Source organism: Hylobates moloch, unplaced genomic scaffold (genome assembly GCF_009828535.3).
Source record: "Hylobates moloch isolate HMO894 unplaced genomic scaffold, HMol_V3 SCAFFOLD_14, whole genome shotgun sequence".
NCBI classification, from domain to species: domain Eukaryota; kingdom Metazoa; phylum Chordata; class Mammalia; order Primates; family Hylobatidae; genus Hylobates; species Hylobates moloch.
In genome coordinates this window covers 86,093,999-86,113,788 of record NW_026652289.1, presented here as the reverse complement: position 1 = coordinate 86,113,788, position 19,790 = coordinate 86,093,999, and the positions used below count along the sequence as shown (strand labels likewise).

At 35.5% G+C, this 19,790-nt stretch overlaps 1 protein-coding gene and 1 long non-coding RNA gene across 19 annotated transcripts in view; one reads left to right on the top strand and one right to left on the bottom strand.

The window, feature by feature from the left end:
• Window positions 1–19,790, bottom strand: part of LOC131380643 (uncharacterized) — a 139,108-nt gene that overhangs the window by 52,800 nt on the left and 66,518 nt on the right. The gene's annotated exons all lie outside the window — the stretch shown is intronic.
• The window catches only part of UBE3A (ubiquitin protein ligase E3A), a 101,600-nt gene that overhangs the window by 72,547 nt on the left and 9,263 nt on the right, over window positions 1–19,790 (top strand). For all 10 annotated transcript variants that reach the window (XM_032175114.2, XM_058428071.1, XM_058428070.1 and 7 more), the window contains 5 exons: window positions 6,558–6,702; window positions 10,145–10,350; window positions 10,984–11,148; window positions 12,232–12,387; window positions 12,488–12,561. In XM_032175114.2, the coding sequence (XP_032031005.1) occupies window positions 6,558–6,702; window positions 10,145–10,350; window positions 10,984–11,148; window positions 12,232–12,387; window positions 12,488–12,561 (746 nt within the window). The remainder of the gene's footprint in view (window positions 1–6,557; window positions 6,703–10,144; window positions 10,351–10,983; window positions 11,149–12,231; window positions 12,388–12,487; window positions 12,562–19,790) is intronic.

Below are 19,790 nucleotides of genomic sequence, written 5' to 3'. Positions count from 1 at the left end.
ATGAGGTTTTTACATCTTTACCCATTTGTGTGTTCTTTTACAAGTAGATAATTTCTCATTTTTCTTAGACAAAGCGCTTCCAAGGATAGTATGTATTAAGATTTTTAGAATTACTTCTTAAAGGAGAAGATAGAGGTTATAAGTTTATGGAAGGATATAGTATTGCCATCATGAGGTCCCTCAAACTGCCTTCACATCTGAATGGGAGAATTGTTTAAAAAAAAAAAAAATCCAGGGCCCTAACCTCTAGAGGTTTAGATTAGAAGCTGTATTGTAGAGCCTAGAAATCTGAACTTCTGGTAATACTCCGCAAATATTTTGATAAAGCCAGACTCCAATATTTGGGAAGATGGCTTTTGGTTCAGCTCGGGTGGAGGTGTGTGTGCATTGTGTGTTTTTGTGTGTATGTGTGTATATAGAGAGAGAGAAAGAGAAAGGCCATTTTGATATACAAGTATGTTTATGTGTTTCGGAAACTCAGATTTTTAAGAGGATCATGGGGACAGCAAGCTTGGAATAGAGGATGATGGTAGTGTGAAACTTGGTTCCGATTAGGAAGTTCTAGAATTTCACATAAATATCTAAAAACCAAAAGGAATGGCTGAGATGTGGAATTGAATAGGGAAGTTCAAAAATAGGAATTAGCACAGATAAAGGTGATTGGCACAGATAAAAAGCCCCACTACTAGGAGGTGCTGCAAAATCCCCTCTAAAAGTCACTGGCCCTTTTTATCTGGTTTCTAATAGCCCAGTCTAACCCAGCTTCCAGCATTTTCAGCTCCCAGCTTCCAGCATTGGTGAACACTCACTAGTGAAACACGAACTTAATTCTTTTGTTTATTCATTTACTCACAGAGCTTTAAAAATGAGATTATTCTGTGCTGCTCTAGGTATGTTTAATTTTATCTTACACATACACTATGTTGTGGTTAACATGTAATTTCCATTGTTCTTTCTTGTGATTTATTCTAATTGAAATCAAAAATGAAACCAAGAAATATGCTTGGTTTATGTCCTCAAAGTAATTTCTCAGAAACTGAATGAGAGAATGAAGCCTATATATACATAGATCCTCAGCATTATATAATAACTTAAGACAATGAAACATCAAACTTAGTATTACATGTGAGGAAAATGAAATCTAAAAGAGATTCTAGCCTACATAAATTGATGGCAGAATTGGAAGTAGAAGTCAGGATTCCGGGTCTCATGGACGTACGTGATTATGTGATTTGGTATTACCCAAACATTTAAACTACATTTGAGATATAACAGACTTTTCTTCATGTGTTTATCATGAACATGAAAAAATTCATCTGGATAACCTAGAAATCTCAAGCAATAGTTTAAGCCTCAAGTTGACTGAAGTAGTTTTGAGAAGCTAGCCTTTCTTTCTTTTTTCTTTTTTTTTTTTTGAGACGGAGTCTTGCTCTGTTGGCCAGGCTGGAGTGCAGTGGCGCAATCTTGGCTCACTGCAAGCCCCGCCTTCCGGGTTCCTGCCATTCTCCTGCCTCAGCCTCCCAAGTAGCTGCGACTACAGGCGCCTGCCACCATGCCCAGCTAATTTTTTTGTATTTTTAGTAGAGACGGGGTTTCACCATATTAGCCATGATGGTCCCATCTCCTGACCTCGTGATCCGCCAGCCTCGGCCTCCCAAAGTACCCGGATTACAGGCGTGAGCCACCGCGCCCGGCCTTGAAGCTACCCTTCTTAGAAATCCCAGGCATTCTTAAGTATTAGAGGTCTCTTTTATCTGATTATTGCTTCTACTTAAATATTCATGGTATTAAGGAATTTTTTTTAAAAATTATGAATTGGTTTGATGTAATAGCTCAGAAAACTATAAGATTTTAAGTGATAAGGTTTTCCTTTTGATTCCTGTAAGTCTAGTAATATCATATTTTGATATTAAGATGTCATCCTGCTACATTCTGCAAATGCTTTGATATCAGGTCAGATTTAAAAAAAAAATGAACTCCCTAGGATTTCATCATCATGGCCAATTAAAAAGTTCAGAAATTAAAAATCATTTTATCCAGCAATTGATGAAATCAATATTCTTAAGAGGAAGTTACTCAGTGAAGAGGTAGATATGATTATATCCAGGATATTTTTGTTTATTTCTCCCCAGTAATCTGTCTCTTGCTAGTCTCCATATTAAATAAATACAATATACACTGTATTTTTAAAAATACCTAAAAATTGGCCGTGTGCGGTGGCTGATGCCTGTAATCCCAACACTTTGGGAGGCTGAGGCGGGCGGATCACAAGGTCAGGAGACCAAAACCATCCTGGCTAACACAGTGAAACCCCGTCTCTACTAAAAAATACAAAAAAAAATAGCCGGGCGTGGTGGCAGGCGCCTGTAGTCCCAGCTACTTGGGAGGCTGAGGCAGGAGAATGGTGGGAACCCGGGAGGGGTAGCTTGCAGTGCGCCGAGATTGCACCGCTGTACTCCAGCCTGGGAGACAGAGCGAGACTCCATCTCAAAAAAAAAAAAAACCCTAAAAATCCACGTCTGTATATTAAATAAATTCAGGCATGCATGCACATTCTCCTTTTCAGAATGTTTAGACATAGTCCTCCAAATTTTAAATATCCTATGCATTTAAAACAACTTCTCACTTAAAAAATACAGTTTTATGGTGAGGTTTGGGTTTAAACAACAACAACAACATAAAATTTTAAATAGCTATTATGTAAAGAATACACCGTTACAGTTTATTTGTTAAATCTTTTTTAAATTGAACAATTGATGGAGGTTATTTCTAAGAAAAAGAATTATCAGTACAGCTATTTATGTAATAATGGCCTTTATCAAAATGGTTATTGCTAAATTTTATATGTTAATAATTTAAAATAAAATAGTTTTAAAGGCTATTTATGTATTCTGTTTTTACTATTTTATTTATTTTGATTTTTGAGACAGGGTCTTAACTCTGTCACCCAGGCCTGGAGTACAGTGGCACAATCTCTACTGACTGCAGCTTTGACCTCCCAGCTCAGCCTCCCAAGTAGCTGGGATGACAGGCGCACGCCACCACACCCCACTATTTTTTTTTTTTTTTTTTTTTTAGTTTTTTGTAGAAACAAGGTTTCGTCATGTTGCCCAGGCTGGTCTCAGACTGCTGGGCTCAAGCAATCTGCCTGCATTGGCCTCCCAAAGTGGTGGGATTACAGGTGTGAGCTATGGCGCCCAGCCTTTATTCTTAAGTGGTACAGTATTTTATGAAATCACTGAAGTGTACCAGAATGGTTATCTAAAATAGGTAATAACAAAATTTTTGCCTACAGAATTCAGTTACCAACTACTTTTCAAATTATTCTTTTTACATATGATATTTGAACACATTCTGACTCTGAAAAATGTATTTGTTGTAAAAAATGGAAAAATGTGGAAAAGAATAAGGAAAATAAAAATCACTCATAATCCTAAAAAAAAATTATTGGTCATCATTGAAGAGGGTGAGTAAAGTATAGTAGTTAAGAGCTTGTTTCCTGGATTAGTATCTCTGTTCCACAACTTACTGTGACTTACTGTGACTTGAAGTTATTTCACCTTTCAGTATGGGGTCCTCATCTGTAAAGTGGAGTTAATGTTTCCTTCCTCATAAGGGTGTTGTGACGATTAAATTAGTTGCTATGTGTGAAATGCTGCATAAGTGCTATATATTATTGTTGCTGTATTTATGGAATATTTTTGTTCTATAATGCTACAGTAGGTTTTCAGAAAATGTCAGAAAATATTTTAGAACCAATAAAATAACAGCAACAACAGCTAGTACTTTTAAGCACTAACTTTTTGCAGGGAATTAATCTAAGCAGTTCATACGTTAATTTATTACTATATTATGGTTATTTTACAGATGAAATAAGAGAGGTAAAGTTGTATGTTTACATTTACAATAGAACATATTGCATTGCATTACATTCTTTTGGCACCAAGGTGGGGAGCATAGAATAGAGATCAGTGGAAGTGGACAGACATGTAATATCTTATGGAGAATAAAGATAAGTTTGCTTCAGTTGTCATTTGACATGTCTTAAGTAGAGCTGAGACTAGATAGAACACAGGGCCTCTCAATCCTGTAGAAATTCACCACCACGTCCTTTAGAAGGTTTTACATTGATAAGGAGTCAGCTCTCATCTATGAATGTTAGTGGAGAAAAACTGTAGAATGCACAGTCTAAATACCAGATAACCTTTTTTTTTTCCACTTTGGAATATATTATATTTGATAAAAGCAAGTATACCTTTGGATGGAAAGGTAAATATAAACACTGACTTACATCTTTAACACCTAGCCAGTTGGGAACTGGCATAAGGAAACTCAGAATGGATTACATGGCAATATGGAATGTTGGCCTAGTCCCACATTTGAGCTAAGATGTTAATTCTAATTTTGGTCTCCTCAGAATTCTGTATACTCCGTAGCTTGAAACAGGTTTCCAACTGAAACTATTTTTTTCCCCAAGGTTATTTTCACATCTACATTTGTTTGACTCTAGATCTTGGAACTAGTCTATATCAAGTTCCTTTGGGGACACAAAATTGCAAATCTTTTGTTCAAATAGCAAAACTGTTTTAAAAGGTAACACTCTTTCTCATGTATTCTTAATAAGCCTTCACAACTTACAGTATGTTGAGGAAACTGAGGCTTAATTGAATCACTTGCTAAAGTTTAAAGGTTAAAAGTTATGGTAAGGGAGAGTTGGACTAGTAAGGTGAATTCTGACTGACTCTTGATCTTTCCATAACAAAACATTGTCTCAAAGTAAACTGTGTGGCCTAAAAATGATTTTGTAAATATTAGAGATCGGTGTTGAACAAGAACAGACATTATTTAAAGCTAAAGACTAAATTCACAGAATAGGACCCTAAAGTTGAAGATACCCAGAAGATAATTTCAGCTAGTTTTGTCAAATCTTTGACTGCAATCCCTAGTATTTTACATAGCATCCCAGTACATGCTTGTCCATCTGTACATCTAATTGAAACAAAAGTTTCACAAAACAGTAGGTTCCATTACTGTGTGGAATGCATTCTGATTTTCCCATTGCTGATTGCAAACCACTAAATGGATTATACGACCCACTAATGAGTTGCAGTTGGCAAGTTTGAAAAAACAATGCTCTAGGGCAACTTGACCTGATTCGTTAATTTATGAGATTTTATTTTTTATAGACAGACTAGATTGTCCAAATGAGTATTATTACTTTAACTAGTGCTATGTTACAGTTGTTTCAATGATGGTTGCATTTTTCAAAACCATTTTTAAAATTCTGTTTGGAATAGTTGGAATAACCTGAAAACGTTTAATATCCTGTTTTGGTAAATTTTCGTCTCCAAGATTAAATTTTTTTAACCAGCCAACAGATGTTTGAAGGCAAGTTAGGAGATATGATGGATCCTGGATACAGTATCCATCCATGTACTGGATACAGTCATACTGTTAGTAAATTTTAGATACATAAAGTAAAACAAAATGCAGTATAAACAGTTAATATTGGAACCTAGTGTTGATTTTATGATAAATCTCAATGAGGTTAATTATTGTATATTCATAATCCTATAGGTACACAAGAATATTTGGTAAAAGATTTATAGTTGAGAAAATGCTAGACACTAAAGTTTGACAACTTACAATTTAAGAGTAAGGGCCAGGTGCAGTGGCTTACACCTGTAATCCCAGCACTTTGGGAGGCTGAGGTGGGCGGATCATGAGGTCAGGAGTTCAAAACCAGCCTGACCAACATGGTGAAACCCCATCTCTACTAAAAATAAAAAATTTAGCCAGGCATAGTGGCGCCTGCCTGTAATTCCAGCTACTCAGGAGGCTGAGGCAGGAGAGTCGCTTGAAACCAGGAGGCAGAGGTTGCAGTGAGCTGAGATCGCGCCACTGCACTCCAGCCTAGGCGACAGAGTGAGACTTCATCTCAAAAAAAAAAAAAGAGTAAGGACATGAGTAAGGTTATGTCTCACCTGTTTTTAAGGAAATGTGGATATAAGATGGGTTCTAATCTATTAAAAGGTGGTAATTTATACTAAGTCCTATTGTGAGAGACCATAAACTGCTTTACTATTCAATGTACTTTTCTTAATTGAAATATTTTACTTATGACTTAGTAGATATTAAGACTTAACTCTTGAGTTTCTATTCTAATAAAGGACTACTAATGAACAATTTTGAGGTCAGACCTCTACTCCATTGTTTTTGCTGAAATGATTTAGCTGCTTTTCCATGTCCTAACTGTACAGTCCAGACTTGTTAACACACAAGTAATAAAATCTTAATTAATTGTATGTTAATTTCATAACAAATCAGTAAAGTTAGTAAGCTTTTTACTATGCTAGTATGTTTTGTGTCTTTTTCATTATCTTTAAGACTGAATCTTTGTCTTCACTGGCTTTTTATCAGTTTGCTTTCTGTTTCCATTTACATACAGAAAGTCAAAAATTTGTATTTGTTTCCTAACCCTACTCCTTGTTTTTATTTTGCTTTTTTCCTGATACTAGCAATCATCTTCTTTTCATGTTTATCTTTTCAATCACTAGCTAGAGATGATCGCTATGGAAAATCCTGCAGACTTGAAGAAGCAATTGTATGTGGAATTTGAAGGAGAACAAGGAGTTGATGAGGGAGGTGTTTCCAAAGAATTTTTTCAGCTGGTTGTGGAGGAAATCTTCAATCCAGATATTGGTAAATACTTTAGTAATGTAATTATGGTGTCATATCATCTTTTTGAGTTAGTTAGTTGTTTATCTTACTTTATATTCTCAGCTATGAAGAGTAGCAAAAGAAGGATTTGGTATGGATTACCCGGAATCACACATCATGACTGAATTTGTAGGTTTTAGGGACTGATTTGTGTCACTAATTTATTCAAATTCTTCTATTTCTTAGAAGGAATATTCTAATAAAGGAAATTATCTCTTTGGTAAATTGAATTGAAAGCACTTTAGAATGGTACATTGGAACAGTTGGAGGGATTTCTTTGCTTTTTGTTGTCTAAAACCATCATCAAACTCACGGTTTTCCTGACCTGTGAACTTCAAAGAACAATGATTTGAAGAGTATTGAGAGACTGTCTCACAAGTATGTCATGCTCAAAGTTCAGAAACACTAGCTGATATCACATTAATTAGGCTTATTTGCTGTAAGATTACTTGGGGTTTAATATAGGTAATGTTTCCCCCAAACTTTTTGAACTCCAGAACTCTTTTTCTGCCCTAACAGAAGAGTTGTTATTGAACACAGTTTGGGAAAGGCTGATGGGATTTGGAAATTTGAAAGTGAAGGATTGGAATTTTAGTTTTTTCCCGTTTGTGATAAAGTAGAACAGGGAAAAGATGCAGTCTTTTGGGTAGTCTACTTAATTGCATACTTCTGAACTGGTTCAGTTTCTACTGTAAATATAACCACTTAGTAACTGAGCTTGCTTACATTTAAAATTGAGTACATGACAATTATAGGAAAAGGTTTCCACTGAAGGTACCATCAGAATTGGGAGGAGTGTGCATAGAATAATGTATGTCATTTCCCTTCAGCTTTTTGAGATTTGAGCTGTTACAGCCTGTTGATTCTAATTGAGTTGACCTTTCTGTTACTGTTCTTAGTCACACACACACACACACACCCCCCTTATCTATAGTCTAGCTAGTGTTTTATTAATAACTAAAAAGCTATGCCATTTGTATGTAGTTTGTTCTAAGTAAATCAAAGATACATAAGACGACGCCCTTTTTGAGATAGAAAATTATAAACTTTATAAGGTTCTTAAATTTGGTAAACCTTAGCTCTAGCTTTTGATGTATCTAGAAATGTTAAACCTTAGCTATAAAGCATACTTGCATTATATGCAGAAATACTTGTAAGAAAAAACATAGATTAAGCAGTTCCAGTTAGACAACTGAAGTGATGGCAGTAGAAGTATCAAAAAGGAATATTTTACCAGGAGGTTATTGTGCTTTTCTCCCTGGAACATGAGAAAATGTGCCTAAAACGGAACTTGAGAGTTATATTCTGATTAACTTACAGCTTATTGCTCTTGGTTCCAAGGAAGGGCATTTGTGACATTTTATTAACTTTATTAATTTTTTAGACACACCATTGCCAGCTTGAACAAATTTATTAATTGTAATTATTTGTCAGCTGTTCTTCATCCTGTTAATACCATACTTATAACTAAAAGCATTTCCATGGATGTTGTAACTTGGCCTGTAAAAAAATGTTTAGATAGAAACCATGAAACTCAAATATGAATTGTTTAATTTTCATACCATTTTGCATTCAGAAAATGTCCTAAGCTTAATTCATATGCCTAGTGGTCAAGGAAACATGTTAAAGCTCCTTATTTTTAAACTTAAAGTGACAAGGACATTTTCAAAGATTTTAAAATTCTTATAAACAGGTTAAAATACTTATATACTGTATAATTTGTTTCTGATTTCTAAGCTCTACTTTTCTATTGGAAATTACAGATTTCTTTCAGACTTAATTCTTAAGATGTTTTCATTGTTTCACAGTAGCAACTAAACATTTAGTAAAATGATTTAAATTCAATTAAAATTTTCCTTAGTCATTTAAAAGGGAAGAAATCAATTTTTAGTAGTACTCATTCCAAAGATTCCAATTTTCCTTTTTTTTAATCTTTTATTTTTTGGTGGAGGGAGGCAGGATCTGGCTCTGAGGCCCAGGCTGGAGTGTAGTGGCTCTGTCGCGGCTCACTGCAACCTCCACCTCCCAGGCTCAAGACTCAAACCATCCCCATGCATCAGCCTCTCAAGTAGCTGAGACTACAGGCACATGCTACCATACCCAGCTTATTTTTGTGTTTTTGTAGAGAGGGGGTTTCACCATCTTGCCCAGGCGGGTCTTGAACTCCTGAGCTCAAGTGATCTGCCTGCCTCAGCCTCCCCGAAGTGCTGGGATTACAGGTGTGAACTACCACTCCTGGCCCCAATTTTCCAATGATTGTTATAAAAAAGGCCTCCGCAGGCGCCTGTAGTCCCAACTACGGAGGCTGAGGCCAGAGAATGGCGTGAACCCGGGAGGTGGAGCTTGCAGTAAGCCGAGTGCGACTGCACTCCAGCTTGGGTGACAGAGCAAGACCGTCCAAAAAAAAAAAAAAAAAAAAGCCTCCATGATTGGGGCTTGCATAGTGAAGACCATGTGAAATTGAAAGACTACCAAACTACTTTTCTTTTACGTATTGGCTCATGATTAACATGTGTATTAAATAGCTTTGTTTAAGTTCATCAGATTTATCCAAGTTTATGTATTTCAGATCATCTGATTTTATTAGGAAAATGCTAGAAAAATTTCATGGCACCGTTGTCTAATTTTGAAAAAACAAACGTTTCCTTACTGTGATTAAAAATTGTTTTTTAGGCCAGGCATGGTGGCTCACGCCTGTAATCCCAGCACTTTGGGAGGCTGAGGCGGGCAGATCATGAGGTCAAGAGATCGAGACCATCCTGGCAAACATGGTGAAACCCCTTCTCTACTAAAAATACAAAAATTAGCTGGGCGTGGTGGCGCACGCCTGTAGTCCCAGCTACTCAGGAGGCTGAGGCAGGAGAATTGCTTGAACCCAGGAGGCGGAGGTTGCAGTGAGCTGAGATCGTGCCACTCCAGTCCAGCCTGGGCGACAGAGCGAGACTCCATCTCAAGAAAAAAAAATAAAAAATTGCTTTCAAAAATAGTACGTGTGGTACAGATAAAAGTAATTGTATTTTTATAAATGAAACACTTTCAAAATGTCATTTTTTGTTTTTTTATGTTTATTTTTCAGCTGTGGGTGGATAAAGTATGAATATAACTTTTCTTATGTGTTAGTAGAAAATTAGAAAGCTTGAATTTAATTAACGTATTTTTCTACCCGATGCCACCAAATTACTTACTACTTTATTCCTTTGGCTTCATAAAATTACATATCACCATTCACCCCAATTTATAACAGTTAGATATATGTGGACATTGTTTTCTCAAGTGCTGATATAATAGAAATCAATGTTGCATGCTTAATTACATGTATTTTAAATGTTTTATATGCATAATTATTTTAAGTTTATATTTGTATTATTCATCAGTCCTTAATAAAATACAAAAGTAATGTATTTTTAAAAATCATTTCTTATAGGTATGTTCACATACGATGAATCTACAAAATTGTTTTGGTTTAATCCATCTTCTTTTGAAACTGAGGGTCAGTTTACTCTGATTGGCATAGTACTGGGTCTGGCTATTTACAATAACTGTATACTGGATGTACATTTTCCCATGGTTGTCTACAGGAAGCTAATGGGGAAAAAAGGAACTTTTCGTGACTTGGGAGACTCTCACCCAGTAAGTTCTTTGTCATTTTTTAATTCAGTCTCTTAGATTTTATTTAAATGCAAAAATTTAATTTATATCAAAATTTTAAAGTTTTTGTTTAGAATCTTTGTTGATACTTTTATCAATAAGGTGAAAAATGTTTTAATCTGACCGAAGTACCACAAACACTTAAAAATTCAAAGGGGGACATTTTTATATATTGCTGTCAGCACGAAGCTTTTGTAAGATTGATTCCATAGAGAAGTGCTTCTAAACATTTTGTTTGTGTTTTAGTGAAATCTTAAGAGATAGGTAAAATCAGAGCAGCCCTGGCTAAGGGTCTTGGTAGTTACAACGAGTGTGCCTGCTCTTGCCACCCCCACCCCCACCTTGAGACACCATAGAATTTCTCATAGAGCACATTGTGAAATCTATTGCTAAATTGGTGGTATGGGGTTTCTCAGCAGAGAATGGGACATCACAGTGACTGACAGTCTTTCTTTTATAGGTTGGAAACTATTTGGGGGACTGGAGGGATACTGTCTATACTTTTTACAATTTTTATTGATAAGATTTTTGTTGTCTTCTAAGGAGAGTGATATAAATTATTTGTTGTATTTTGTAGTTCTATGGTGGCCTCAATTTACCATTTCTGGTTGCTAGGTTCTGTATCAGAGTTTAAAAGATTTATTGGAGTATGAAGGGAATGTGGAAGATGACATGATGATCACTTTCCAGATATCACAGACAGATCTTTTTGGTAACCCAATGATGTATGATCTAAAGGAAAATGGTGATAAAATTCCAATTACAAATGAAAACAGGAAGGTAATAAATGTTTTTATGTCACGTTTTGTCTCTTCATTAACAATTTCAAAGCATGTATGCTTATAATTTTTAAAGAAGTATCTAATATAGTCTGTACAAAAAAAAAAAGTGAGTTGAGGTAAATGCTAGAGTCCAGTTTTCTAAATCTTGGATATAAGTTGGTATGGAAGCACACAGTTGGGCACTAAAGCCCGTTTTGGAGAAAGAGGACATGAAGCAGGAGATAGTTAATAGCTAAGTGTGGTTGTAGTATAAAGCAAGAAGCAGGGTGTTTCCTGTATTAAGCTGTAAGCAGGAACCTCATGATTAAGGTCTTTATCACAGAACAAATAAAAATTACATTTAATTTACACATATATATCCTGCTTTTGATATAAATACATTTCTGAACAGTATTCTTTACATCAGATTTGGGTTTCTATTGACTAAAATGTGTTCATCTGGAATGGGAATAACCCAGAACATAACAAGGAAAAAATTATGACAAATATATAGTATACCTTTAAGAAACATGTTTATATTGATATAATTTTTTGATTAAATATTATACACATCAAGGGTACAAAGCACATTTTCCTTTTATGATTTGATACAGTAGTTTATGTGTCAGTCAGTACTTCTACATTTTTGCTGAACTGGATACAGTAGGCAGCTTACCAAATATTCTGTGGTAGAAAACATGCGACTTCCTGGTTTGCTTAAATCAAATACATTGTACTCTCTTAAAACGGCTGGCATTTATAAATAGATGGATACATGGTTTAAATGTGTCTGTTTGCATACCTAGTTGAGAGAACCTAAAGAATTTTCTGCGTCTCCAGCATTTATATTCAGTTCTGTTTAATACATTATCGAAATTGACATTTATATATATGACAGTTTTATGTATATGGCCTTTTCATAGCTTAATATTGGCTATAACAGAGAATTGTGAAATTGTAAAAAGTAGGTGTAAAATTGAATTTTTAAGAATATTCTTGAATTTTTTCTCTTCAAAAAATTAAAAAGCTATGCAGCCCAATAACTTGTGTTTTGTTTGCATAGCATATTATAAGAAGTTCTTGTGATTAATGTTTTCTACAGGAATTTGTCAATCTTTATTCTGACTACATTCTCAATAAATCAGTAGAAAAACAGTTCAAGGCTTTTCGGAGAGGTTTTCATATGGTGACCAATGAATCTCCCTTAAAGTACTTATTCAGACCAGAAGAAATTGAATTGCTTATATGTGGAAGCCGGGTAAGAAAGCAGATGTCTGCAAAAAGTCATGTACCGATTTATTGTTTGTAATGATACAGTAGTATAGCAGATACTAAGACATATTTTCTTGAATTTGCAGAATCTAGATTTCCAAGCACTAGAAGAAACTACAGAATATGACGGTGGCTATACCAGGGACTCTGTTCTGATTAGGTGAGGTACTTAATTCTTCAAAGGAAGATTTGATTCACCAAAGGGGTGTGTGATTTTGCTTCAGACCTTTATCTCTAGGTACTAATTCCCAAATAAGCAAACTCACAAATTGTCATCTATATACTTAGATTTGTGTTTGTAATATAATCACCATTTTTCAGAGCTAATCTTGTGATTTATTTCATGAATGAAGTGTTGTTATATATAAGTTTCATGTGTTCTCCTGCATTTGGGGTATGGATTATGTAGTATTTCTCACTGGTTAGAGTATGCTTACTGCTGGTTAGAAGATAATTAAAATAAGGCTACCACTTCTGCAATTTTTCCTTTCTTTTGAACTCTGCATTTGTGAACTGTTAACATGGCTTCCCAGGATCAAGCACTTTTTGAGTGAAATGGTACAGTCTTTTAATTCTTAAGATAATATGTCTAGATACATACTAGTATTTCCATTTTACATCTTAAAAAACTAAGCCCTAAATTCTCACAGAAAGATGTAGAGGTTCCCAGTTCTATCTGCTTTTAAGCTAATGCCCTTACTACTGTACTGTCTACTTCTGTGTACTGTGCCATCCAATTCTGAAAGACATAGGCTTCCCCATCCCCTGCTAAGACTGGTTCATGTGGCAGCCACTGATGTATTGCAGTGAGAAGGCATGCACACAGGTACCTTCCTGGAAGTTGTCTCCAAAGGCTATTGCTCTAAGACTCAAGTATATAAACACTAGAATGAATATCAACTCTATCTAGCAATAAATGTTATTTTTATATTACAGTTGACCCTTGAACAACACAGCTGTGAACTTCATGGGCCCTCTGACATGCAGATTTTTTTTCTCAACTAAGAGCAGATCCAGTATTGGTGGGACTCAGAACCTGCATATACAGAGGGCTGACTTTCATACACGCCAGTTCCGCAGGGCCAACTGCAGAACTTGAGTGTGCATGGATTTTGGTATGCACACGCGGTCCTGGAACCAATCCCTGTCACGTATACCAAGGGATGGCTGTATGTTACTTTATATTCGTTTGTTCTGTTATTTTATAAGGTTGTTCATCGTGGTGTGTGGGAATTCGCCAGTATTTCTTCTTTTTGGTGCACCTTTGGTCATTTCTGGCAGCAGTGGTGAATATATTTACTCTTAGCAACCTCTATGCTGCTACCTATTCAGAGTTTCAAAGGTGATTCATTAAAGGGTTGGGATAACATGGTGATAGGAAAACCCCCCTCATCAGTCACAAGGAGTATAACAGCAATATCTCTGTAATATGATTGATCATAGATGTAATTTCTAATAGGAAAAAAAGTCATATCTTGATGCATCTCTGAGAGTGGTTGAACATACCTTGTGTTATTCTTTATAGAGAAATTATCTTTGAAATTAAAGTCTTAATTTTATTTCTAGCTTTTTATAACAACATAATCTGTACTTGGTATGTATCTTAAGATCATTTTTAAATGTATTATGATTTGAAGGGCAAGCTAGTGTTACGTGAAAAATGACAGATAAAGTAGCTTCCAACTCATCCTCAGAGTTGATGATATTCTTAAACCTTTTCTAGCTAAATTCAGCTTCTTAATTTTCTTAATATAAATATGAAAATATTAATTCATTAAATAGTCTACAAGTATTCGGTAGTTGAAGACTTAAAATAGTGCTTGTAATAACAGAAGAGAAAAAGGACAATACAGGCATATCTCACTTTATTGCACTTTGCAGATACTGAGTTTTTTTGGTGGCAACCTTGCATCAAGCAGGTCTACCAGCACCATTTTTCCAACAAAATGTGCTCACTTCATTAGCATTTTTAGCAATGATTTTAAATTAAGATAATGTACTTATTTTTAGACAATGCTATTACACACTTGACTACAGTATAGTGTAAACATAACTTATAAGCACTGGGAAACAAAAAAATTCGTGTGACTCACTTTATTGCCATAATCACTTTATTTGCCATGGTCTGAAACTGAACCAGCAGTATCTCTGGGGTATGCCTGTATAGATATTTTGGTTGGTATTTATTTATTGTATGCAGAATTCATAAAAATAAAAACTGTGAGGCTGTTTAATATGTTTCAACTAAAAATTGTCAGCATCATTAATATGTAAACCACTAGAAATAAGATTTTGTTAATTTTTTTTTTTTTTAAACAGAGTCTCGCTCTGTCACTGAGGCTGGAGTGCAGTGGCACAGTCTCAGTTCACTGCAACCTCCACTTCCCGGGTTCAAGTGATTCTTCTGCCTCAGCCTCCTGAGTAGCTGGGGTTACAGGTGCACACCACTACGCCTGGCTAATGTTTGTATTTTTTAGTAGAGATAAGGGTTTTGCCATGTTGGCCAGGCTGGTCTCAAATTCCTGACCTCTGGTGATCTGCTCGCCTCGGCCTCCCAAAGTGCTGGGATTACAGGCATGAGCCACCATACCTAGCAAAATCAACTCTGAATCTGAATCAAACCTTTGAAACAAAAATTACCAATCAAAAAAACGTGCAGTCCCTGCCCCTAACTTTGAAAAAGTGACAAGGAGGGACATTTGGAAAGATGTCTCTAAGCAGTCAACAAGAAATGAAATCAGGGAGAGCTTTTCCAGCACATGAAAAATACATGCAAAAACGCCCGAGGCTGGCGGATCACCTGAAGCCAGGAGTTTGAGACCAGCCTGGCCAACATGGTGAAACCCCGTCTCTACTAAAAATACAAAAATTAGCTGGGTATGGTAGCAGGTACCTGTAATCGCAGCTCCTCGGGAGGCTGAGGCAGGAGAATCACTTGAACCTGGAAGGCGGAGGTTGCAGTGAACCTAGATCGTGCCACTGCACTCCAGCCTGGGCAACAGAGTGAGACTCCGTTTCAAAAACACGAAAAACATGTTCAGAGTTTATTTCCTTCCTAAATACTTCATAGATGTTGGTTTGTAGGAATAACTTAAAAGTCTCACTCACTTTCTGTCTTTTCTAGTAATTTTTATCATGGATTCTGATTGCCTAGATCTGCTAATTCATTAAGGGTTCCAAAATTGTGATACTCGAATTCTTTATTCCTCCTTCCTTTATTACCTGTAATACTTCTTAAGAAAAACTCTTTCTCATCAACTCTATGACTATCCTAAATTACAGATCCACATATAGGATCTGTATACATGTATATAAATGTGTACATATCAGATACGATAATGCTTAATTCTTTCCCATTACTTACTAATTTTCAAAATAATGTGATTCCCTAACTGCTCTCTAAATGTTATCAATGTGGTGGTAATAATGGTGGTGTCGATGTTATGTGGGGTAAAATTTGAATACAGTGAAATACCCAGGGCTTAATTGGGTTACTTTTTAAAAATTACATTTATGTAACCATATTTCAGTCAAGGTGTAGACTATGTCCATTAGCACAGAGTTCCCATGTTTTCCCTTCCAGTGAATCTCCATCCCCCATTAGAACAGACAATAACTGTCCTAGTTACTGTCACTGTAGCTTACTTTTGTCTGCTCTAGGATATCTTATGAATGAAATCTTATATACTTGTACTGCATCGAGACTCTTTAGATTCATCTACGTTATTGCATTGATTTATAGTGCCTTTTAAAAAATTATAGAGTAGTGTTGCATTATATGAATATGCAAAATGTGTTTTTTTACCTGTTGGTGGACAGTTGGATTGTTTCCAGTTTGGAACTATTGTGAATAAAGCTGTATAGTCTTACTGTGGAAATGTTTTATTTCTCCTGGGCAAACATGTAGGAGTGGAGTTTCTAAAGCATATAGTAGGTGCATATTTAACTAACAGTGTCTTTTCCTCATTTTTAATATTGGATTTTTGTATTTCTATTGACTATAGATATTTTCTTAAAATATAGCAGTATGCCTTATCCTTAGTTTTGCTTTTTTTTTTGGTTTCAGTTATCTTTGGTCAGCAGTAGTCCAAAAACATTAAGTAGAAAATTCCATGAACAACTCAGGGTTTTTGATGTATGTGTGTGTTGGCAGGTGCAGGGCAGGGAGGGTTGCTTGGTTGGTTGGTTGTTTTTTTTTTTTTTAAGAGACAAAGTCTGTATCATCCAGGCTGGAGTGCAGTAGCATGACTACAGATTGTTATAAACTGAAACTCCTGGGCTCATGCAATCTTCTTACCTCAGCCCTCTGAGTAGCTGGTACTACAGCTGTGCAGCTAATTTTTAGTTGTTTTTTTTATAGAAACACGGTCTCACTGTGTTGCCCAGGCTGGTTTCAAACCCTTGGACTCTAGCAATTCTTCCACCTCAGCCTTCCAAAGTGCTGGGATTACAGGCGTGAGCCACTGCACCCAGCCAACAACTCTTAAGTTTTAAATTACATGCTATTCTGAGTAACATGGTGAAATCTCCCACCTTTCCACCCAGGGCATGAATTATCCCTTTTTCCAGTATACCCATGTTGTCTAGACTACCCACCACTTTTAGTCTATTGGTTATCAGATCGACTGTTGCAGTATCACATGCTTGTGTTCAGGTAACCCTTATTTTACTTAATAATGGCCCTAAAGCACAGGAGCAGTGATGTTGGAAATTCGAATATATATGCCAAAGAGAAGCTGGAAAGTGCTTCCTTTAAGGAAAGAATTTAAAAATCATATGTTGAGGTTGCTAAAATCTGTGGTAAAAATGAGTATTGTATCTATGAAATTGTGAAGAAGGAAAAATAAATCATGCATAGTATATACAGGGTTCAGTACTAATTGCAATTTCAGACATCACTGGAGGTCTTGGAACGTATTCCCCATGGGTAAATGGGGAATACTGTATATTCTATATAAAAGGCCCATTTCTGATAAGTAGTTTATGATTATTTTCTCCAAGTCTGTGGCTTCCTTTTTCGTTTTTCTTGAGTGTCTTCTGGTGAGCAGAAATTATTCATTTTTTGAGGTCTAATTTATTTTTTCTTTTATGGTTTTTTATGTCCTTTTATATCTTTGCCTAGCCCAAAGCCACAAATATCTTCTTATGTTTTCTTCTAATTGTATAATATAGGTTTAACTTTTATGTGTAAATCTGTGATCCACCACCAATAAATTTTTGTGACGCTGTTAGACAGTGGATGTCATTCATTTTCTAAATAGTTTTATTTATTTGTTCCAGTACCATTTGTTAGAGACTTTTCTTTCCCCATTGAATTGCCTTTGCACCTTTGTTGAAAATCAATCTGTGTGTGAGCTGTGTTTCTGGATTCTCCATTCTGTTCTATTAATTTGTTTTGTCCTTTTGCCAGAATGACACTGCTATGGTTACTGCAGCTTCAAATCAGATGCTGTGAGTCCCACAACTTTTTCATTAGGTTGCTTTGACTCTTTTATTTGCATGTAAATATTAGAATCAGTTAATTTTTACAAACAAAAGGGCAAAGCCTGCAGAGATTTTGATTTGGGTTGCTTTGACTGGGGTAGGTCAATTTGGAGAGAATTCACATTTTAACATTATATTCTTCCAATCCTTGAACACCATACCTCTCTCCATTTATTTAGATGTTTGTTAGTTTATCTCAGCACTGTTTTATAGTTTTTAATGTTGAAATCATGTACTCTTTGGTTAGGAATAAATTTAAAATATGTTTCTAATGCTATTAGTGGTATTTTTAAATACTGCTTTTCACTTGTTTATTACTATCTTGAAATAAAACTGATTTTTATATATTAATCTTGTATCCTATAACCTTTCTAAATTGACTTATTCTAGTAGTTATTTAGTAGATTTCATAGGGTTTTCTAGTAAACAGCTATGTCATCTACAAATCAAGACAGGTTTCTTTCTTTCCAATCTTTATATGATTTATTACTGTTCCTCTGTTGCACTGGCTATAACCTTTGGTAGAAGGTATTCTTACTTTATTCCTCATTTTATTGAGAGAGACTATAATATTTACCATTAACTGTGATGTTAGTTGTAAACAAAAAGTTTGTATTTCTCTGGGATTAAATACCAAGAGTCCATTTGGTTTTTTACTGTTGAGTTTTAAGGATTCCTTATGTATTTTCTAGGCATGTTCTTCCTTCATTGAATTTTTTTTTCACATATGTTAAAAATCACTTGAGAATATTTATATAGGTCTGCTTCTGAGATTTATCTCTTTATCAGGTTTTGTTTCATTTATTTTGAGGCTCTATCATTTGGTTCATACGTACTTAGAATTACTATGTCTTGGTGATTGGTCCTTTATCATTATATAAGGTTTTTCTGTTTTGCTGTTTTCTTTGCTCTGAATCTGATATGAGTGTAACCATTTCTGGTTTTTTTGAATTAATGTTTGCATGATCTGTCTTTTACTGTCATTTTACTTTCTTCCTGTGTTGCTGAATTTGAAATGACTGTCTTGTAAACAGCATATAGTTGTCATTTTAATAAAAACTGTTAGTTGCTGCCTTTTAATTTTTTTATTTAGACCATTTATATTTAAGGTAATTATTGATATGTTAGGGAGAGGTCTGCCATTTTATTATTTGTTTTCTGTTTCTGTCTTCTGTTTATGGTTATTTATTTATTGCCTTCCATGATTACTTGAACTTTTTTTAAGATTTTTAAGACCCTTGATTTATTTGGTGTTTGGGTTTTGTTTTGTTTTGTTTGTTCGTTTGTTTCTGTTTTGAGATGCAGTCTCGCTCTGTTGCCCAGGCTGGAGTGCAGTGGCACAATCCCAGCTCACTGCAACATCAGCCTCCCAGGTTCAAGCAATCCTCCTGCCTCAGCCTCCTGGGTAGCTGGGACTACAGGCACATGCCACCACACCTGGCTAATTTTTGTATTTTTATTAGAGATGAGGTTTCACCATATTGGCCAGGCTGGTCTCGAACTCTTGACCTTGTGATCTGTCCGCCTCAGTCTCCCAAAGTGCTGGAATTACAGGCGTGAGCCACTGTGCCCGGCCTTTTATGTGTTTTTTATAGTTGTTTTCATGGTCATTGTGGGTATCACATTATAGATAATGTGACTTATCACCATTCACTGCCATCAATACTATCACATGGAATGAGATGTGGAAACCTTAATTTCGGTTAGGTCTCTTTCCCCACTTTTAAATAGTATTGTTTTGAGGATTAATGCTGTTAAAGTTTTTGTATCAGTTATCCAATATGACTTACAGAACTTATCAAGGGAGTGATGCTCTGTTGTATGTACCCATGTTTCTGCTATTTCCATTATTTTTTCTAAGATTCCATCTTTTATTACTTCCATTAGCCAGTCTTCAAAGGCAGT